The 22,119-nt window shown below is 43.9% G+C and overlaps 1 protein-coding gene across 3 annotated transcripts in view; it reads left to right on the top strand.

Moving 5' to 3' along the window:
• bcar1 (BCAR1 scaffold protein, Cas family member) overlaps nt 1-22,119 on the top strand; it is a 69,564-nt gene that overhangs the window by 32,632 nt on the left and 14,813 nt on the right. For all 3 annotated transcript variants that reach the window (XM_079255345.1, XM_079255343.1, XM_079255344.1), the window contains one exon: nt 11,294-12,013. In XM_079255345.1, coding sequence (XP_079111471.1) covers nt 11,294-12,013 — 720 coding nt within the window. The remainder of the gene's footprint in view (nt 1-11,293; nt 12,014-22,119) is intronic.

Genomic DNA, 22,119 nt, shown 5'->3' with positions numbered 1-22,119 from the left:
CAACGCTGATGTTCCGAATGGCCGTCGTGTTGATATCCAGTTGATAGCGTGTGTCATGGTGCATAAAGTGAAATGCTGCTGTAAGGTGATGCTCCAGGCTGGAATATAAAGCCTCGGGGTGCTGCAGGACAACAGCTCCATGAATGTACATGGTGAATGTCAAAAAGTCACCAAAACAAGTCAGAATGTTTTGAGGTCAGAAAGTGACAAAGAGCTGCTTTAACAGGAATGGACCTCCAGTTGAACCAGAAGGAGAAAGACGGCCCTATAAGCTCACACAGATAAAACTGTTACTGTGGACGTCATTACTGTGTCGCAGCAACAGAGGAGTCGCTAAATGTTGTGTATAACACACACCAGCTCCAAAGTAAAATCTCCACAAACCGTCAGGCAGTAGCCATGTCGACATGGAGAAATATTCCATCTATCGGAGTTATTCTGTCCATCTGATCGCAGATTCCAGCTGGCGTGGCTACATGGACGCTGGATGAAATGGTGCATTCAGTTGTGTTTATTTGATGATGAGACTGAATGCAATCAGAACGTTTTTGACATGCGTAATGTGTGGTAATTCAGCAGAACAAGAAGACGACAAAAATATCTCAGCTGCGTTTGTAAAACACCTTTTTTTTTTTCTTCTTCTGCTGTTTCTAGAAAGCCAGACAACTCAATGCCTGTAAACCTGATTTATTCTGATCAAACGTGGATGAAAACAGATGTTGCGACCAGATTAATGTATCGGGCTACACGGTAGAGGCCTAACAGGAGCTGTAACCTGATTTTGTGCATGTAAACATAGCTGATGTCAGAGTGGGACCGATTATCCGCAGCTGTACTCCTGGTTCTGGATCTGAATAAAAAAATGAGTTTGATACTCCTCTGAGATTGACAGCTCACACACCACTGAGTAATTTTTACTGACTCACTCTGAGTCATGGAGGCCTGGTTGCAGCAGGAATCCCCCTCTGTCCTGAATAACACATTCCCTCTCTCAACCCCTCACAGTGCTCTGATCCCACTTATCAGTGGTCTAAAGCAACCCCTGCGTCTGAGCCGAGCCAGCGGGTCATGGTTCACAGTGAGCGCGGGTACCTGTTCAGAGACGTGACTCACACTTCTTCCACCGCTGACAGGTGTGGGCATGTTGTGGTCGCACAGCTCCGTCAATCATCGTGTCTTTGCTTACAACACACCTCTGATTTGGTGTTTCTCAACATGATACCGTTTCTTAATAACAACCAGAAGGGTGTGTGTGTGTGTGTGTGTGTGTGTGTGTGTGTGTGTGTGGGAGGGAGGGGGTCTCTGCTGTCGCCTGCATTCACATTTAGCTGGTTAAAATTCAGAGTTCCTGGTTAAAATCATGTCCACCTGGTGCAACAACAGTTTTTATGTTTTTAAATGACTTTCAGTCATTTCCATCACAGATCAGTGACTGATTGATTCACTTTTCTGATCATTAATATAAAATAACAGCTTCAGATCTGTAAATTCGTGGATAAAACATCCCCTCCAGGATTTTTAGCTGTGAGTTTTCCTGTTGAGTCTGAAATCTGCATGACCATCGCAGTGTTTTTAAAGGCACTGAGACTTAATCAGATGAGAAAAGAACGTTTTAATTTGTACCCAGCGTTGTGTTTATGTGTTTTACATCATAATGTTCATTTAGCTCCAGCTACAAGACGTCCACCTCTGCACTGTAAACACACACCGTGTTATTACTGTTTCTACTCATCAAATTGTGGGCTTGTAGCTCCTGCACAGGCTCTGATGCGAGGCTGTTATCATGCTCAGGTAGGAGCCCCTCCCCCTCTTGGTTGTATCTCATGGCGAGAGCAAAAAAGTGTTTTGCTGTTAGCGACACACACCTGTATGTGTTTTTGGTGGTACAGTAGAGTACAGTGTGAGTCACTGGATGTTTTTCCTGCTGAATCACAGTCAGCCGTACAGTCTTAGCTGCAGCTTTCTGAGAGGATTTATGTGAGGGAAGTGTCATGGTTGAGCAGCGTGCAGATTTACACTCCCATGGTTGTGAAAGCGTTTTAAAACCCAACTCCTCCAGTTTGTTTTCCTCTGTGCAGATTCAGATTACCAAACCCTGACACGTCGGTGTCAGTCATGCAGCTTCAGACTGCAGATGTTTGCAGCTCCTGTGTTACTGGCAGGTGAAGATGAAAGCCTGATCTCCATTTCATAACCCTGCTCTGTCACACTCGCAGACACGGATCAGTGTGTGTGTGTGTGTGTGTGTGTGTGTGTGTGTGTGTGTGTGTGTCTGTGTGTGAACAGGTTGTAGCTTTGGTTACCTGTATAAGTGCAGGTTAGCAGAGTTCGTAAACACCAGCTGTTCCTCTCTGATGTTCTGATCATAATCATTTCCAGAAAAGCTGATGCACCAAATGTTAAAGATCCATCCTTTAACATAGAAACTGCTGAGAAAACAGCAGTCAGAACGTTTCAGAAATGATGGATGTCAGCCTGAATACACACCAAGCTGAAGTGTGTTGCTGTGCTTGTTGGTACTCGCCCTCTTGCAGATCTCTGCTCTGATTGTTTCAGAGTCTGCAATGGTTCACTGAATCAAAAGCGCACAAACAAAAACAAGTTACTGAAGTGAAATGTGTCAGTCAGAGCTGTTTGTTGCAGCCAATCCTCTACTACATCTGTGTTACAGAGACACCGCAGCTCCTCGTGAGCTCCTTCAAGCCCGTCTGTCAACAGGTTAAGCAATATCAGGCCCCTCCCACTGCAGTGTGTTTGGTGCTCTGGGCTACACAATCCCTGCTGTTGTTTGTGCTGTTAGTCATAGCCGAGAGGCAGGAATTCTTCGGCTGGAATAATCACTCACAACATAACAAAAGGCTGAAGTGGAACGAAGCAGCTGGGGCCATTTGAGAAATCCAGTTTTTGCTGTGTTCTGTTCACCGTGGCATGTTCTTCTGCAACACGCTAACTGCAGATCCCACACATAAAAGCAGTTTAGTGCTGAAAGTCAGAGGTTTTCTTAACCTTCTAAAGCCTGACAACATACCAAACTGGGCCAGACTGAGCCTGAACTGTCTGAACCTAAACTGCTGTAATTTTATTCTCCTTTCTTTATGAAAGTTGCCTTTGCAGAGATAATGTTTGCATGTTGTTCTATGATCTGATAGAGCTTCAGAGCTACAGCTGCATGATTCCAAACAGATATCCAGACTTGTCCTGAAAGGGATTGCTTGTTACTTCTCGTCGAGCCTGAAATATTTTTTATTTGTGCTGTGAATCATCTTCATTTATTCTTCACCAGTAACAGATATACTAATATTCACACTTATTTTTTCATATATCAACACCAAGTCTTTCAAGAATCTGTCTGAAAGGTGATGCTTGGTATTGAGACAGTGAGAGGCACAGCAGAATCAAAAGCGCAGCATTATACCATCGTTGATGTATCAGTCCCTGAATCAGGGTGTGTTTTTATCACTGTGTGGGAGAACTGTAAAGATAAAAACAGCCATGACAAAGTAGAAGCTCACAAAATTACCAAAAAGTATAGATGAAATTAAATGATGGCAGATGCACAAATATAAACACAGAGACAAAAAACTACTACAGGGATGCAAAACAAACATAAAAATAACCCAAACAGTGCAAAACCACAACAAATCAATATTTATTTACAAGAAAATATATTAATGAGTGAGAAAAAGGATAAAAATGACCATCTGAACATAACCAAAATAACCAAAAGATGCAAATGCTGGAGTGTGAAATGAACACAAAGACAAAAGAAAGCCAAAGCAGGAGATGAAATGTCAACATGACAACACAAACAACCACAATAAACCCCAAGAGCCAAAGGCCAGGGAAAGTCATAAAAAAACAATCCAAAATTTGTGCGACATAAGTGATGAAAAAATATACAAATGACCACAAACACTCACACAAATATATAAAAACTGTACATTAGGTTGAAGGGAAGCATACCGCAAACTAAACGCAAAAAGACAAAGATAAAGTGGTACACAATGGTTAAAAACAACCACAAATCTATATATTTACACATCTTTACTGTCACTTTGAATTCAAATATTCCTTTTTGTTGCAGAAATATAGTCATTTTACTAAACAATTTCCAAACAGATTTAAGGATTAAAGTCGTGTAAAGGGAACTTGTAGATGCCTCCAGGCAGTGGTGCAGTGGTCCCTCAAGAAGTGGGTATACTCTCAATTTTCTGCCCTTGTTTTAAAAACAGAAAAAAGGAGCCCAGAAAAACAGTTTCAGAAAAAGTGACATCTAAGACTCTTTTTAGTTTATCCCAAAAATCCATCTGTATATTTGTCATTGTAACATAATTTCTGCTCTTTGGTTTCAGGGCAGAGGAGTTATGAAATGACTGAACCAATACTGGAACACAGACTAATGAGAGACAGGCTCATAGACATATATACAGATACTCTTATTATGTCTATGTTCAGGCTAGTTAATGCAGTTAATGGCTATCTGCACCAGTGTAGCATACTGGTAACCTTAGCTGAGCTGCTGGGCGACGCAGCTACATGTTTACGGATGTTTGTAATTGTAAAAGCAGCGTCACAGGAGGTTTAGAAGTGGGTATAGTCTATGCTGACTGAAAAAGAAGTGGGTATACTCCGTATACCCGCGTATACCCTGGACTACACCACTGCCTCCAGGGATCATTTGGAATGGATGCTAACCCTCAAAAAGCCTAAATATATTTAGTTTTATAGAAACAAAATAAACAAAATAAAATAAATCATAGTCAATAAACATGAATAATTAAAATAATTTGATTATTGTTTTTGGAATTATGAAAGATTAAGGAGCAGATCTTCTGGTTTGGAGCCTGTAAAGATGTGAATGTCGGTAACCTGAATCATCAGTTCAGCTCGAAGCCTAGAACCCAAATCAGACGTGTACTCACAACTATTTCTCAAGAAGTGACATGCCAAGACAAGAAAGAAGGGAGGGGGAGGTTATGATGAACTGAAGGAGGGGTACAAATCAGACGTGTGCTCTGTGAGACTGTCAGCTCATGGAGAGACTTGTTGAGACTATGAGACCGCCTGTTAGCGTTAACCAAGCTAGCTTCTTAAACAGGTAGAAATGAGATGATGATATGACTGAACAGACAGGTAAACACTCCTGGCTCTATAGATAGATAATCAAACTCTTCTCCTGATTGGCTGATAAAATGATACATCCCAAATTTACAGATTTCATTATTAAAACTACTCTTACTACTATTACTACTACTATTAAAACATTCAAATGTAAATCTGTCTGAATGGTTTCATCCAAATGGTTTCCACCCATGACCAGATCCTGTATCATCTGGTCACGCCCAGATCTGATGGAAGCCAGAAGACATTGTTTGATTTAACGGAGGACTGAGAAAGTCAGAGAGAAAATGTGGACAAACTGTGACTGCAGCAGAAAAGTTACGGGCAATAAAACATAAAGTTCAGAGGATTTTCATCATTTAGCTCCCTGTGTTGTTGGTGAGCAGACAAACCGGAAAAAACCGGGACAAACCGGGACAAACCTCCTGCACCAAGCTGGTATTTGTCCCCAGGGGTCAAACGGGAGACCAGAGACAAAGGACACAGACAGATGAACGACCTGTCTATACTGACCTCGCTTCACCAGCTGTTAGCATTATTTTCCCCTCATTGAACATCTCTCCTGCTTCTTCTTCTGTGGTTTTGTACTCCAGCAAGACTGGACCGATCTTTAGAAAGGTCTTTTAAGATATTAGACCAGTTTACAGATTTTAAACAAACATTTTTAAAAACCTGGTCATATAGATAGTGATGAAAAAAAACTCTTTGATAGTTTTTCTTTCTTCAGCAATCTGATGGTGTTTTAAGGTTAAAGGAATCCTTTCTCCTGCTCTTGTGTCCAAAGATCCACCGTTTACATCTTCTGAAAATTAGCCATGACAGCAAAGATAATAGTTTTTATTTATCATTTTAGTTGACACTTAAAGATTATGCTTAAAAAACTAATCAGACACTTAAAACACATTGACAATCCTTCACTCCAGGAGATTCTGACTTATCAGACTTCTGACTGATAATCCAGCATGTTGGTGTCTCTAACCGCTCTGTTTGCATCCATCGTTTTCCTCGTCTCACGTTTTCTCTACAAGCGGAAGGAATTTGGATGCTCATTCTAGACAGTAATTGGATTTTTAGAAATCAATCAGATGTTCCCACATGAAGCCGCATCATCAGTGATTCATATGAAGTCAGTCAGCAGAGCAGTCAAATGAGCAGAACAACGTTCAGCAGAAAAGAAGACAATTTGACCAAAGCTTCACAGTTTCAAATTAAAATCACTGTTTCATGTTTTTCTTTTGGAAAACACGAGTTCAGCCCCGGAGACGGGAGGCAAACTGTCAGATGAAAGAAAGATGGCTGCCTCACTGTGTGAAACATTTGGGAAGAAATGCTGAAACTAAAGTCTAAACTTGACTGCATGACTCAACAAAGCCGTGTGAGGCAGAGAAGGAGAGGGCAGGCCGACCCGATACGGGTCAGCCTTGGAATTAAAGGTCACGTTTCAGACTCTGTGAATCATCCTCACTGCACTTCCTGTTTCTCTGAAATGGATGAGGGTTTCCATTCTTAATCTGTCCTGAGACCAAAGACGTTTTAATTGTTGTTGTTGGTTTAAATTTTTCAGATTAAAGTCAGGCCCTGCGTCTGTGCTCAGAAGGAAACCTGATGCAGTCAAACGTCTCAGATTAGCTCACTTTGCTCCTGCTTCAACCCAGTAAACCCAGTTAAATGAACTTATTTTAGTTTGTTCTTGTGGCTTGCAAGATGTGTGTGTGTGTGTGTGTGTGTGTGTGTGTGTGTGTGTGTGTGTGTGTGTGTGAGAGAGAGAGAGAGTTGTGTGTGGCTGGCCTGCAGCCAGTGCAGGCTGTACCAGTCTGTAATAAGTGAGGCGGGACTCGGAACAGAGGGAGGAGCGCTGGCCGAGGTCAGACATGGACGACAAATATTGGTTTAGTTTCAGAGACTGGAGGTGTTTCTGTTTGAAGAGGCACTTTGTGCACACAGTGTGTGTACGACTGGGTGTGTGCACTGTTTCCTCACCAGCAGAGTATTCTTCTGTTCTTATCGATGCATGTTTGATATCGGTGTCAGTCTGAACTGAACTTTTCTGTTTGCTGAACAGATAAAACAAAGCTGTTGTCCAGGTTTATAGCACGGTTCGTACATACAGATCTACAGTTGTGCTCATGTGTATTCATCCCCTTTCATTAAAGAAAAGGCTGAATTTACAACAGTCACTCAAATAAATGGAGATTTAAATAAGGAACAACAAGTAAAAATTTGCAAAAATATAAGTTAGTAATATAAAACACTGTTTTTTCATGTAATTGAGTTGAAGAAAGAAAAAAAAAACAAACAAACAAATTGGTCCTGGACAAATTAGAGCACTTTTCTGTTGAACAGTGGGACAAAATACCTGTCAACAGGTGCAGAAGTCTGACTGAGAGGAACAGAAAACACTTGACTGGAGCGGAAACATTAAAGGATTGTTCAACAACATATTAGTTTATGAGTGATGTAATATGTAATACATTATCTTATTTGTTTGCTTTTTTTTATAAAAATATTTCTATTGAACCAGAATTAGAAAATAATGTAAGGATTTTCATAAAATTTTTATTTATTATTACTTTAGTCAATTTCAGCTTATTTTACAGGCAGCTGTTTTTTTCCTTCTTTAATGAAAAGGTATTAATAAATACGAGCACAACTGTATACAATGTGCTTTATTTCATATAAAGAACATATAAAGACAAATACAAACAATGTAGAAAGAATAAATTCATGCTGACAAATAAAATCAAATAAGTTTTTTTAAAGTGATTAAAAGCAAGCAACAGTCTACATACGTTAACAGCATCATGACAATAAAATGTTTTTAATCCAGGTTGACAAGTATCCACATTTGCTGAAGATTTTGCAGTTTGTTCCACTTGTTTGCGGCACAACAGCTAAATGCTGTTTCTCCTTGTTTATTCTGGAATCTGGTCTGGACTAGCTGACCTGAGTTTATAGCTCTAATAGCTCTGCTTGCTTCATACTCTGAACATCACAGAGTATTTCAGGGATTTGTAAACTATTATAGTCAGTTCTGCGACTGACTGGAAACCAGTGAAAAGATGTTAAAATGGTGATGTGGGTAGGTGTCTTGGTCCCGGTTAAAGCTCCAGCAGCAGCGTTTGGGATGAACTGCAGATGTGTGATGTTTTTAAGTTGGTGAAAAGCTGCCTTCTCTTAAGTCTTGGTTCCAGAGGACAAATTTGGGATTGAAACAAACACACAACAGAAACTATTTCCATATTTATACATTTTTCTCCATGTGGTTTTCTATTTACAGTCATTAATCTACTATTTACCTACAATCCTAAAAAATTTGACTCCAACTCAGCTGGTTTTTGGCTTCATTGGCTTTTTTCCAGCCATACAGGACCATTATTTTTGTTTTTTCCAGACAGATATGGAATTTTCTGCACACTTGTTGATCATTGGCTGCTCCTAACTGTACATTACCATCAATTTAAGTTATTTTATGATGGAAAGTTTGACAGGACGTGGTTTCATCATGGTTTCCAGGTAAAAGCAGTCAGTCAGTCATTTTCTGAACCGCTTAGTCCAATTAAGGGTCGCTGGGAAGCTGGAGCCTATCCCAGTGATCATTGGGTAAGAGGCAGGTACACCCTGGACAGGTCGCCAGTCCATTGCAGGGCAGGTTAAAAACAAATGTTTTAATTTTAGCGGTATAGCAGTGATACTGATCTTTTTTATATTAAAAATGTGGTAATTGGACTGAGAATAGAAAATAGTCACTGAATAAGCACTGCATTTTGGGGCTGGATTGTAAATTCCTGGATAGATTATAAATGCCTGGAAGTCTTCCATAGATGACCTACAGGATAAGCTATCACTCCCAATTCCCCCCACAGAGCTCCACATCACTTTTCTAGAGGAACTGTTGACGATATGAGCGATAGCGTTCGGGCATGCTGGAAATCTAATGAACATTCCCTCTCATCTACTTGTTTATTCGTTCCAGACACTGACACAGTAAGACTGGGTCTACAGTTGGGTATAAAGTTGTATATCATCAGCATAGCTGTGGCTCAGGTAATTGAGCTGCTTGTCTTGTGACCTGACGGTCTGCAGTTGGAGTCCTGCTCCTCTACGCTGCTCCAGCCCCCGACGGGGACACGATTGTTCTCTGCGGGCTGGTCCCAAGCCTGGATAAATGCAGATGGTTGTGTCAGAAAATGTATACAGCATAAAATGTGTTATAACAGATGTTAAAGTTCTGTAATATTCTACCCAAACTTGCTTTGGGGGTCTCCACAAGCCACTCGCTCAGATTCAGCAGCTTCGTTCTCACAGGTGGTGAAATGATGGCTCAGATATCATTAAAATGTCCAATAAACTCTTATTACAAGAATTATTAACCTGCTTTGTCCAGATTAGATTTGATAATCATACCACGTCCTTGTACTCTGTTCCCTCACTGCTGCACGCTCATGACACACACTTTAACAATGATTTAACGTATGGTGGCGGGAAGCAGCTGCTATCCGGCATGCTCGCTGGAATCAGTGTGTTTTCACATAAGGACGGAACAGACATGGATCACAGTCTCATCAGCCTGATCAGTGAGGCGTGCTTTCATGCTGTAGATGTAACGCAGTGTGTGTCAGTCAGTTTTTATCTCTTTGACTAAACTGACTCAGAGTTGACTGAACAGAGGAACGAAGAATAGCTTCTGACTGTTCAGAGGGGATGGATTGTGCCTTTCAACCTTTGGAAAACAAGTTTGATCTGGTTGAATTCACATCCCATATAAAGAAAGTCAAACATGAGTAAAAATCCTGTCATAACTTCTCTGTTTTCTGTCAGTTTGATGACGTGAAGGCCTCACTGTTCGTCCATGTCTCCAATTTTTGCCGCATACAGACTTCACTGATGCTGACTGGTTGGTTTTTAATGGCTGGTTCTGCTACTTTTAGACAGTCCTGATCATCACAGTTGCTTCTCAGGTGGTTCTGCTCATGATGGGAAAGCTCCATCTCTGCAGTTGAAGCTTAAAGCACAAATACTGTGAAAGACTTGAAATCCACCTCAGCTGTTATGTCTTTGTTTTGATGCCATTTTGTTTTCTCCTGAAAAGACTAGTCAAGTCAAGACTTTGACAAGAATAATATACAGGTGAGAAAAGTCTTGGTCACTGGTGGTCTATCTGTTATTTCTACAAAATACTGCTCGTAGTATATTGTGGTTTGTTGTTTTTGTTGGTCTTTATGCTGCTATATCTATTGATACATTCAATTTAACATAATTTTAACTTCATAATCTTGCAACTGAGGCTGTACTGAAAAAATATGGTTATATGTTGGCTGGGATTAAAAGCTTTGAGCTTCTATATTTAAAATCAAACAGGTGGACCGAAAGTAGCAAATAAATGACTTAAAGTTTTAAGGGTGAAACTATTTCAGAAGTTGATCCATTTATTAGAAGTTATTGTGTGAGAGAGTTTGTTTTATAAATTGAAGCCACAAACAGCTGATTTTACCACTAACTAACTGCAAACAGCTGTCCCAACTATTTATCTTGGATAAAATGTCAGTGGGACTCGTCTGACTACCACTTTCAGAATGTAAAAACCAAACTGCAATAAAACCATGAGCACTGCTTCTGTCTCTCATTCAGAGCCAGAGTCATGGGAACAACTGCTCCCAGTGCTCCCAATGCAGCCAGAGTGGCATTATCCTCTGGAGGAGGCAGCTCCCCTGCAGTGAGGACAGAATTGTACTCAGACTAACATTTAGGTTTGCCTAAAAGAAGATTGATGCAGTTCCAGCTCCAGTTATCTTGGAGGACATGTTGTCAGGTTCATCTTGTTCTTTTTCACTTGCTGGTGTGCTTTCCTGTCTGTTCAAGTCCGGTTTGAACGTAGAGCCTGCTGACTGGGACTTTGGGGCTGATCACTGATTGTTGGACATATTGAATAAATTTAAAAAATACTATTAGGAACGCCCTGTGATGGACTGGCGAGCTGTCCAGGGTGTACCCTGCATTTCGCCCAAAGACTGCTGGGATAGGCTCCAGCTTCCCCGCGACCCTTCATCGGATTAAGTGGTTAGGATAATGAATGAATGAATGAATGACTAATAGGAACAGGAAGTGGCTGATTTGTTGGATAAGTCATATTTATCTTGCTAAGAGTAAATTCTCATCTGTCTCTTCTCTCCAGAACGTCCTGGCCAAGGCGCTGTACGACAATGTGGCCGAGTCTCCGGACGAGTTGTCTTTCCGGAAAGGTGACATCATGACAGTGTTGGAGCGAGACACGCAGGGACTGGATGGATGGTGGCTCTGCTCACTCCATGGTCGCCAAGGCATCGTACCTGGCAACCGTCTCAAGATCCTTGTTGGCATGTATGACAGCAAACAGCAGCAGGCCACACCTTGCACACCAGATCCAGCTGGTTCCTGTCCCACCCCTCAAATGCAGCGGTCCCTCCCTCCTCAGAGCGCCTACGCCAAACCAACACCTGCCAGCACTACATCCTCCACGGGGTTTGCCAATAAGCCCCCTCCCTCAGTGCAGTACACATCCATGCACCAAGCCTACTCTACCCCCAGCCCTGCACTGCCCACCCCTGACTCTGTTTACATGATGCCGCCCTCCCATAGTCCCAAGCCAAGCTCCCAAAGCCTGTATCAGGTTCCTTCTGGTCCAAGTGGACCCTCAATACAACAGCCAGGAATCCCCACCAAGGCCCCCGCGATGGGCCACAGACAGTTTCACATGCCGGGGCAGGACATATACCAGGTGCCCCCATCTTTTAGCCCGGGACCAGGCCAGGGAGCAGCTCCAGCTGGGGGAACAGCAACTAGCCAGGATGTGTACCAGGTTCCCCCCTCCTTAGAGAAGAGGAACTGGGACAGTAGCAATAAGCCCCTCGGCAAGGTGAGTCAAACCAAACTTTATTTATTAAACAAAGCCGGGAGCTCCAGACTTGACCTGTGCAATGCTTCATATATGGATACAGGGAGGGGATCAAGATCATGTTCCTTTCAGAAGGAGAAATAAAAAAAAATAAAAAGACGGCTCAGCGGGGGTCCATGCAGCCATTAAATACAATGAAGCATTTCTTCTTCTTTGATCGTTCTGCTGGTTGCACATCAGCTTTTCTACTCAGTGATGACCACCGACAGTTTCAGGTGGTACTATTCGGTTTGCTCTGCCTGTGCTTCTACAAGCTCTCTGCAAACAGACTCAAGTACCCACGTAAAAATGCAGAAGACAGACAGAGGGCTACGTTTCTATGAAAGCTGCCACTGCAAACATAAGAGCTGCATGTAAAAAGAGAAAAGTAACCATGTAAACAATAAATACACAGTACATGTAGTGGTTGTATTTTACTACAACGTTACTACTAAAAGGCCCTTTTCACACATTAGTTGAATCTTAATTGGAGAACACTATAGTTTCATTATTCCATTAATAATCCACTGAACCAACATGAAGCTCAGTAGGTCTGTCAATAATGAGACTTACTGACAGGGAGGGAGTCAGTGAAGGCAGCACATGTCCCTGCTGATGGAAATCCCAGAGAAAACTCAGCAGTCTGGAGTTGAACTACCAACCTCACAAAGAAGAGAAAGAGCTGGATATGTCAGTATGGAGACAGTATGGATGTTAAACACAGCAAAAGTATCTGTGTGTGTGTGTGTGTGTGTGTCTGTCTGTCTGGTGAATTGATTGGATTGGTTAATAATTCAGTTTTCATGTTGGGGTTGGTGCACAGTGCCAGCAGGTGTTGGGTTGGCTGTCTCCAGCTGCTTCATCATTAATTGATGTAAAGGAGTTGAAATGTAAAAATGACTGGATTGGATGTTTTTGCCATCTCTTCTTCTGTTTTTCTTTATTCTTGCAACATCTGTTTGTGCAGAGAACTCCTCCTACAGCGTCATCTAACATCAACAGTGATGTTTGAGAGGAACAACAAATCCTTGAGCTCTGTAAAATAAAGACGACAACTTTCAATCGATCAAACTTTATTTATAGAGCACTGTATCAAATGTAATGTAAAGTGCTTTACATTAAAGACATAATGAACATGCCCCCCACCCCCTTCTTTCCCCTCTTTTCCCATCAAACCAACATGACCATAAATTTATCATTGTAACATATAGGGCTATGACGAATTTGTCCCGATTCAATTTGATCTGACTTTTTGGGTGCCAATTTGATTTAAATTGCTATTCTCACAATTCTTCAGTATTACTGATTTTTGGAAATGGAAAACAAAAAAAAAATATGTACAAAACTTTTTTTTTAACTTATTATTCTTGATTTCAATTAGGAAAAAACAACACAGTAGCCAGACCATCATTCTGCTGCTATATTGCCCAAAAAGACAAGTAAAAGGATCAATAAAAACTATAAAAATGACAAAACATTTATAATGGATTATTTTTATTTATTTGAAAAACAAATCGATTTTTTAACAAAAAAAATCCATTTTGAAATTGTAAGGCAAAAAGTCCCAATATTTGATTTTTCGATTCAATTTTCCCACCATTAGTAACATATGCATAGAAAAAAAACATTCCCTCACAAACACACACATCCACATAAACTCATGTACATAAAACAAAGAACAAGTTCATGAATAGGAGAAACTAAATGTGTTGGTTTATTTCTAAGTTTGGGTCAAAAACTTGGATTGGAGGAAGTTCTGCAGACCTCTTTGACCTCTTCTGGTTCTACATCCTGACCATCTAAGACTGACCGTTTTCATTTTAAGCCCCCTGTCAGGTTGTTAAAGGACAGAAATCCTTCATATTCAAAGTATTTTCAGGTGTTGCTTATCATTTACAGACTGCTAGGAGCTGAATATTATTCTGTGTTGACTCAGCTCATCCTGACTAACAGATTATCACAGATTTAAACAGAAGTTTTCAGCTGTCACCATGTTTTTGGAGCCTAAGTGGACCAATTGTCAAGGCTCAAGGAATAATTAAAGCAGTCCACTGTCTGGTTCAGAAGTCCAGTTTTTATGTGTGTGTTTTACGTTGTTAGTGCCCTTTTTGTTATGAGTTGGTCTGACACTGACATAAATCCCATCAGCAGGAGATGAGACGTCCAGCTGAGACAGGACTCTGTCTTCATGCAAACTGGCTGCTCTGAGCTGCAGCTGCAGTTTCGTTTGCTTGGATGTGAAAAGAATGACGGAGGACTCCAAATGTCCTCTGTTGGACAGATTTAGATAGACATATTCCCAGGATCCTGGGAACAGGACTCTCTGCTCCCTGAACCCAAGCCCTAAACCCTAAACCCCAAACACGGACCAACATAGGCAGCTTCCAGGTTAGAAAGTGCAGCTTTTAATTCAAATTATTTTGTTGGTTCAATAATTTACAGAAAGTCCCTGTTTTTATCTGTTGTTGCCCCATCAGAGGAGCCGGGAAGGAGGATTTAATTACTCTATATATATTTTTCTTTTTGTTTTTTGTTTTTTTTTCGGTAAGCAACATCATTTATGTGACAGGAGTCAACATCCGTGTCCCACACAGAAAGACAGGACTGAAAAACCTTAAAAAAAAGTTTCATAATGAAGACTGAAGAAGTCTGATGAAGATGTTTTGCCTCTAATCTGGCTGTTTTCCTCTGGTCTGACCTGGTTCAGGCTTATATTATGAAAAGATGAGGAAATTTGTTTGTGGGACACTTCAGGACCAGAAACATGGTTAAAAACATTTTAAAGATTTGTAAATGTGTTTAAAAATCAGCTCTTTCTTAAATGAAACAAGACTAAAGATGAAGTGATGTGTTGCCTGAAGAGATGGTGGGAGGTAGAAGGACACTCTTCTAGAGGTGAGGAGCTCTTAGTGTCCACATGGATATGTGAACATCTGGAGAGAGGAAGAGGAGGGTCGTGAAGGTGACTGAGGAGAGGGTTTTTACTGCTCATCAGAAACCACATGATGAGAACATTTCTTCTGTTTGACTCCTGCCAGCTGTGCCTGTTGGGCTGTGAATGAAATCTTTGTTTCTATCTTCAGCATGTCCAGAACCGCCAAAGTTTAGAGACACGGACTTGCTGAAAGGGATGTTTAATCTTCTGCGTGTAGGTTAGTGTCTGACCATCCCATCAGGCACCACAACCCTGCAGCGTGGAGACCAGTTCATCCATCACGATCACGGACACACAGACCAGTCAGACCATGTGTTGGAATCCAGTTCAGTGTTCAGAGTTTATTGTTACTCTTTATCCACCCCTCCACACCACCAACACCACCTTTAACCCCCCCCCCACTAATCTGCTATAACCCCTAAACGGCTGCTGGCTGCCTCCGTGTGTGTGTGGTTGTGTATGTGTGTGTGTGTGTGTGTGTTGCCACATGCTCCAAATAGTTGTCATGGTTTACATTGGCCGCAGCTCCAGTATTCTCATTCATTCTTCGTCTCTTTAGCTGCTTCATGTTTATAATTCTCCTTTTTCTTTCTTACTATGGAAAGAAAAAAACTTTAAACTTAAAAAAACTTTTTTTAAGTTTAGAGACTTAGAAACAACTAGAATCACATCCTGGTTCCTCCTCTTGTCCTTAGACTGGACGTCCTCATCATGTCTGACATAAAATCTATTATTTTTATTATCATTCTTAGTAGTAGTAGTAGTAGTAGTAGTAGTATAAAGAACATATCTAACAATACTAAGATTTTAATTATTCCTTTTCTAATTCCATAGAATTAGAAAAGGAATAATTACAATCTTCTACTATAGTAGAACCAACATTTTCATTGAATGTATTGCAGCAAAAGGATGAGAGCTGTTGGGGTGTTTTGAAGACACACACTCATGTAACACACTTTGAACGTCAGCAGAGAGGTTAGATACAGAAGGCTTGTCATGATCTCATAGTAGAGACCTTTCTGATGTTAAACGTAGGGTGGCTGCTGGGTAACAGCTGTTTAAAGGTTCAGTGAGTGCCGGCAGGAGCTCTAACAGGTGATGAGGAGGGTGTGAACTGTCTATAAAATGTCTTTGCCTGTTGGCAGAAAGGGGATGTTTGACATGTTTTCCAGAGAGAAAGATTGCTGCGATGAATTGATATGCGTATTCCCAGGTTCTCTCTGGTGAGGCTGTCCGGTATGCAGATGCAGACATTTCCCACTGTGTCCACTGATGAATAGATCTGCTCTGTTATAGATCTGGGGGTGAGGGTGGAGGACAGATGAGGTCCAAACCTGACAGTTTGTAGGTTTGCGAGAATGTGGAGACCCAAGTCAGGGATGGTGGTTGCTGACTGTTAGCAGGGAATGATGTAGGCTCGTTCACCTGGTGAGTTTATATTCTGGTAGACTTTCAGCTTATCTGGAGCTTATCAACAATGTCAGGCGAGTCCATGTTTCAGCTGTTTTTAGAAAAATAACTAGCGTCTCTCATAAGGATATTTGCATCCATGGAGGTCTTTATCTGTGTCCATGGAAGACCCCATCAATGGGACGATATTGGAGTTGTGAATAGGTATATGCTAGCATCAAAGTGACATCTTCTGCCAGGAGGTTTGTGGTTATTCTGGCAGGATTATGTCTTCGTCCAATATCCATGGAGGACTTTTTCCTGCTGGGTGATTGGAAGCAGGACTTCCAGCAGTGTGACATTTTACCTGAAGCTGAAATGACTGCATCTGGGTTTCTTAACCTTTGTTCATCATGAGCTCCACCATGTATGTTTGACTCTGTTTGTCTTTCTGAGAATTAAGGTGAGGTAATGACTTCTGTCAGAAGACCCAACACACATTCATCTCTGGTTTTGGCAGTGTTCTCGAAAATTAGTGTGAACTAGAAAAATCAAGTCCGAGTCAAACAGTAGGTTGTCTTTTCCTTTTGTCTTCCTCTTTTTTTTTCCGGCTGTGAAAAACAATTCAATCTTTTATAACCTTTCAGAGACCTCTCCCGAACTGTCTGTACTAAAACCTCTAATTTCATTCTGCTTCACTTTATCAGAGTTAAACTTTGCAGAGATAACCGTCACATAATGTACCATCATCTGATAACCACATCATTCCAAAGAGATTTTCACATTCGTCCTGAAAGGCAAAGTCTTGCTTTCTTCTGGTCAAGCCGGAAACTTTTTTTTGTTTGTGCAATGCATCATTAACACACATATTTACCCTTTACTATACAGTATACAGACGTTCCAGGCTTCCTTCCATCTCAAAAGGACATACCAGTCTGCGGAGATAAACTGGTGTGGATGATATTTTCGAGCAGAAGCCTAAAAAAAAGAGACACAAGGCTTAAAGGGGTAATTAGAAAAACTAATTTCCTGGAACTTTTCTAGAAATAAGCTGGAAGAACTGGAAATGTATTGGGTTTTTTTTGGTTTTAAATTATCAGTCAGTTTGTGTGTTTGCGGTGTTTAACAGCAGACTTTGGAGATTGTGTAAGTATCTCCACCCTGTTGAACCTATTCTGGATCTTCCACTAAATCACACACTAGCTGAGTAGAGAGCAGAGCGAGATCTGCAGATCAGGATATAAAAGAGTTCAGAACAACCACCCAACCCTCCAACTGTAATTACGCTCACTCTATTTTTGCCTGTTTTCGTCTTTGAACTTCACATCTGTGTTGGAAAGATCTGGTTTCTCCGCTGAAGCTGCGTTTATATGAAGTGGAGTTTTATCGTGTGCGCGGTTCTGGTGGTTGTTTGGGATGTTTAATATCTTATGTAAGAGCGAAAGAGAAGTTTGTCCTTTTCTTTTCGGTATCAGGCAGAGAAAGAAAGTGGAGAGGGTGGAGGGTGCTGTTGGGACAGAGGGAGGGACATTACTCAGAGCGAAGGTCATCTGTTAACAATGACTTCTGCTTCAGAAGAACATGGAACAAAAAACACGCAGGCTTCTGCTACATATAGAGCGTCACAGTGTGTGTCTGCATTCATTCGTCCTGCTCGGAGTTACTGTGTGTAAATCCATTTTATTGTTGGCAGGTCAGAGTGGTTGCTGCTTTATGAGGCCACTGATTTATTCTGAGAACAGAGTTTATCTGTGGTGGATATTTAGGTCAGTCCATCTCAAAGTGTATGGCCGTCCTCGGGCCAAATTTCTGCTCTGAGCTGTCAGAGCTGTCGTCTGTCCTGATCCGGTCTGAGCTGAAGCGTCAAACTGCAGACGCTTATTTCAAGGCTGAGCTTGTCTTGTTTGACTAAAATGAGCAGGACGTTCAGGGTTTAACATTAACAGTTCCTGCCTTCTGGTGACTTTTTGGCTGTACTGTACATGCAAAAATTTGGATTATTAACAACTTGACACTCAAAGAAATTAAAATGCTCTGCCCCTCCATGTCTGAATTGCCCCCACTGTGGAATGCTTTAAGTCTCGTCTAAAGGTCCACTTTTATCCTTTTGCTTTTAACACTGCATGAGTCGTGTGGTCCTCTGTGTTTTTCATTTTGTTTTATTTGTTCTTGTTAGTTATTTTATTGGGTATTTATTTAAATTGTTTTACTTGTTTTTATTATTTTCATGACATCGTTATTATATTATATTATATTATATTATATTATATTATATTATATTATATTATATTATATTATTTTAAATTTTTGTGATATTTGACTGTGCAGCACTTTGGAGACATTTTGTTTTTAGAATGTGCTTCATATATAAAGTGGATTGGATTGAAAATCCTCTCCCTGAGCCGTCACCTTATCGTGGTGGAGGGGTTTGTGCGTCCCGAAGATCCTAGCAGCTATGTTGTCGGGGGCTTTATGCCCCTGGTAGGGTCACCCATGGCAAACAGGTGTCTAGGGGAGGGACCAGACCAAGCACGGCTCATAGACCCCTATGACGATGACAAACCTGGGCATAAATGTTCCCTTGCCCGGACGCGGGTTACCGGGACCCCCCTCTGGAGCCAGGCCTGGAGGCGGGGTACGAGAGCGAGCGTCTGGTGGCCGGGCCTTCGCCCATGGGGCCCTGTCGGGCTCAGCCCGAAAGGGTTACATGGGCCCCACCTCCCGTGGGCTCACCATCTGCGGGAGGAGCCGTAGGGGTCGGGTGCAATGTGAGCTGGGCGGCAGCAAGGGGCGGGGACCCTGGCGGTCCGATCCCCGGCTGCAGAAGCTGGCTCTAGGGACGTGGAACGTCACCTCTCTGGTGGGGAAGGAGCCTGAGCTTGTGCGCGAGGTTGAGCGGTTCCGACTAGATATAGTTGGACTCACCTCGACGCACGGCTTGGGCTCTGGAACCAGAACCCTCGAGAGGGGCTGGACCTTCTTCCACTCTGGAGTTGCTCATGGTGAGAGGCGCCGAGCAGGTGTGGGCATTCTCATCAGCCCCCAGCTTGGTGCCTGCACGTTGGGGTTTACCCCGGTGGATGAAAGGGTAGTTTCCCTCCGCCTCCGGGTGGGGGGACGGGTCCTGACTGTTGTCTGTGCTTATGCGCCGAACAGCAGTTCAGAGTACCTACCCTTTCTGGGGTCCTTGGAGGGAGTGCTGGAGGGTGCTCCTTCTGGGGACTCCATTGTTCTGCTGGGGGACTTCAATGCTCACGTGGGCAATGACAGTGAGACCTGGAGGGGAGTGATTGGGAGGCATGGTCCCCCCCCTCTGAACCCAAATGGTGTTTTGTTATTGGACTTCTGTGCTCGTCATGGATTGTCTATAACGAACACCATGTTCCAGCATAAGAGTGTCCATATGTACACCTGGCATCAGGATTCCCTGGGCCGCAGTTCAATGATCGACTTTGTAGTCGTATCGTCAGACCTGCGGCCACATGCCTTGGACACTCGGGTGAAGAGGGGGGCGGAGCTGTCAACTGATCACCACCTGGTGGTGGGTTGGCTCAGATGGTGGGGGAGGAAGCCGGTCAGAGCTGGCAGGCCCAAACGTGTTGTGAGGATCTGCTGGGAACGTCTGGCTGAGTCCCCTGTCAGAGCGAGCTTCAACTCCCACCTTCAGCAGAGCTTCGAACATGTCCCGGGTGAGGCGGGGGACATTGAGTCCGAATGGGCTGTGTTCCGTGCCTCTATTGCTGAGGCGGCCAGCCGGAGCTGTGGCTGCAAGGTCGTTGGTGCCTGTCGTGGCGGTAATCCCAGGACTCGTTGGTGGACACCAGCAGTGAGGGATGCTGTCAAGCTGAAGAAGGAGTCCTATCGGGCCTTCTTGGCCTGTGGGACTCTGGAGGCAGCTGATGGGTACCGACGGGCTAAGCGGCATGCGGCTTCGGCCGTTGCCGAGGCAAAAACTCGGGCATGGGAGGAGTTCGGCGAGGCCATGGAGAAAGACTTCCGGACGGCTTCGAGGAGATTCTGGTCCACCATCCGGCGGCTCAGGGGGGGGGAAGCAGTGCTCCATCAATACTGTGTACAGTGGAGATGGGGAGCTGCTGACCTCAACTCGGGACGTTGTGGGTCGGTGGAGGGAATACTTCGAAGACCTCCTCAATCCTACCAACACGGCTTCCCATGAGGGAGCAGAGCTGGTGGACTCAGGGGTGGACTCTCCTATCTCTGGGGCTGAAGTCGCTGAGGTGGTCAAAAAGCTCCTTGGCGGCAAGGCCCCGGGGGTGGATGAGATCCGCCCAGAGTTCCTTAAGGCTCTGGATGCTGTGGGGCTGTCCTGGCTGACACGCCTCTGCAGCATCGCGTGGACATCGGGGGCAGTACCGCTGGATTGGCAGACTGGGGTGGTGGTCCCCCTTTTTAAGAAGGGGGACCGGAGGGTGTGTTCCAATTACAGGGGAATCACACTCCTCAGCCTCCCTGGTAAGGTCTATTCAGGGGTCCTGGAGAGGAGGGTCCGCCGGATAGTCGAATCCCGGATTGAGGAGGAGCAGTGTGGTTTTCGTCCTGGTCGCGGAACAGTGGACCAGCTCTATACCCTCTCTGGGGTCCTGGAGGGGGCATGGGAGTTTGCCCAACCAGTCTACATGTGCTTTGTGGACCTGGAGAAGGCATTCGACCGTGTCCCCCGGGGGCTCCTGTGGGGGGGTACTCCGGGAGTATGGGGTACCGGACCCCCTTGTACGAGCTGTCCGGTCCCTGTACGACAGGTGTCAGAGCTTGGTCCGCATTGCCGGTAGTAAGTCGGATTCGTTTCCGGTGAGGGTTGGACTCCGCCAAGGCTGCCCTTTATCACCGATTCTGTTCATAACTTATATGGACAGAATTTCTAGACGCAGCCAAGGGGTTGAGGGGATCCGACTTGGTGGCCTCAGGATTGGGTCCCTGCTTTTTGCAGATGACGTGGTCCTGTTGGCTTCGTCTGGTCGTGATCTCCAGCTCTCGCTTGAGCGATTCGCGGCCGAGTGTGAAACGGCTGGGATGAGAATCAGCACCTCAAAATCTGAGACCATGGTCCTCAGCCGGAATAGGGTGGATTGCCCTCTCCGGGTCGGGAGTCAGGTCCTGCCTCAAGTGGAGGAGTTTAAATATCTCGGGGTCTTGTTCACGAGTGAGGGAAGGATGGAGCGTGAGATCGACAGACGGATCGGTGCGGCGTCTGCAGTAATGCGGGCTCTGCGCCGGTCTGTCGTGGTGAAGAAGGAGCTGAGCCAGAAGGCGAAGCTCTCGATTTACCAGTCGATCTACGTTCCTACCCTCACCTATGGTCATGAGCTGTGGGTCGTGACCGAAAGAACGAGATCTCGTATACAGGCGGCTGAAATGAGTTTCCTCCGCAGGGTGGCCGGGCTCTCCCTTAGAGATAGGGTGAGGAGCTCGGTCATCCGGGAGGGGCTCAGAGTAGAGCCGCTGCTCCTTCGCATCGAGAGGAACCAGTTGAGGTGGCTCAGGCATCTGGTCAGGATGCCTCCTGGACGCCTCCCTGGTGAGGTGTTCCAGGCACGTCCCTCGGGGAGGAGACCCCGGGGAAGACCCAGGACACGCTGGAGGGATTACATCTCTCGGCTGGCCTGGGAACGCCTCGGGATCCCCCCCGCAGAGTTGGCAAATGTGGCTGGGGAGAGGGAAGTCTGGGCTTCCCTGCTTAGGTTGCTGCCCCCGCGACCCGACCCCGGATAAGCGGCAGAAGATGGATGGATGGATGGATGGATTG

Source organism: Telmatherina bonti (assembly GCF_933228915.1).
Source record: "Telmatherina bonti genome assembly, chromosome: 2".
Taxonomy (NCBI): domain Eukaryota; kingdom Metazoa; phylum Chordata; class Actinopteri; order Atheriniformes; family Telmatherinidae; genus Telmatherina; species Telmatherina bonti.
Note: the sequence above shows the minus strand (reverse complement) of the source record. Positions and strands in the feature narration are given on the sequence as shown.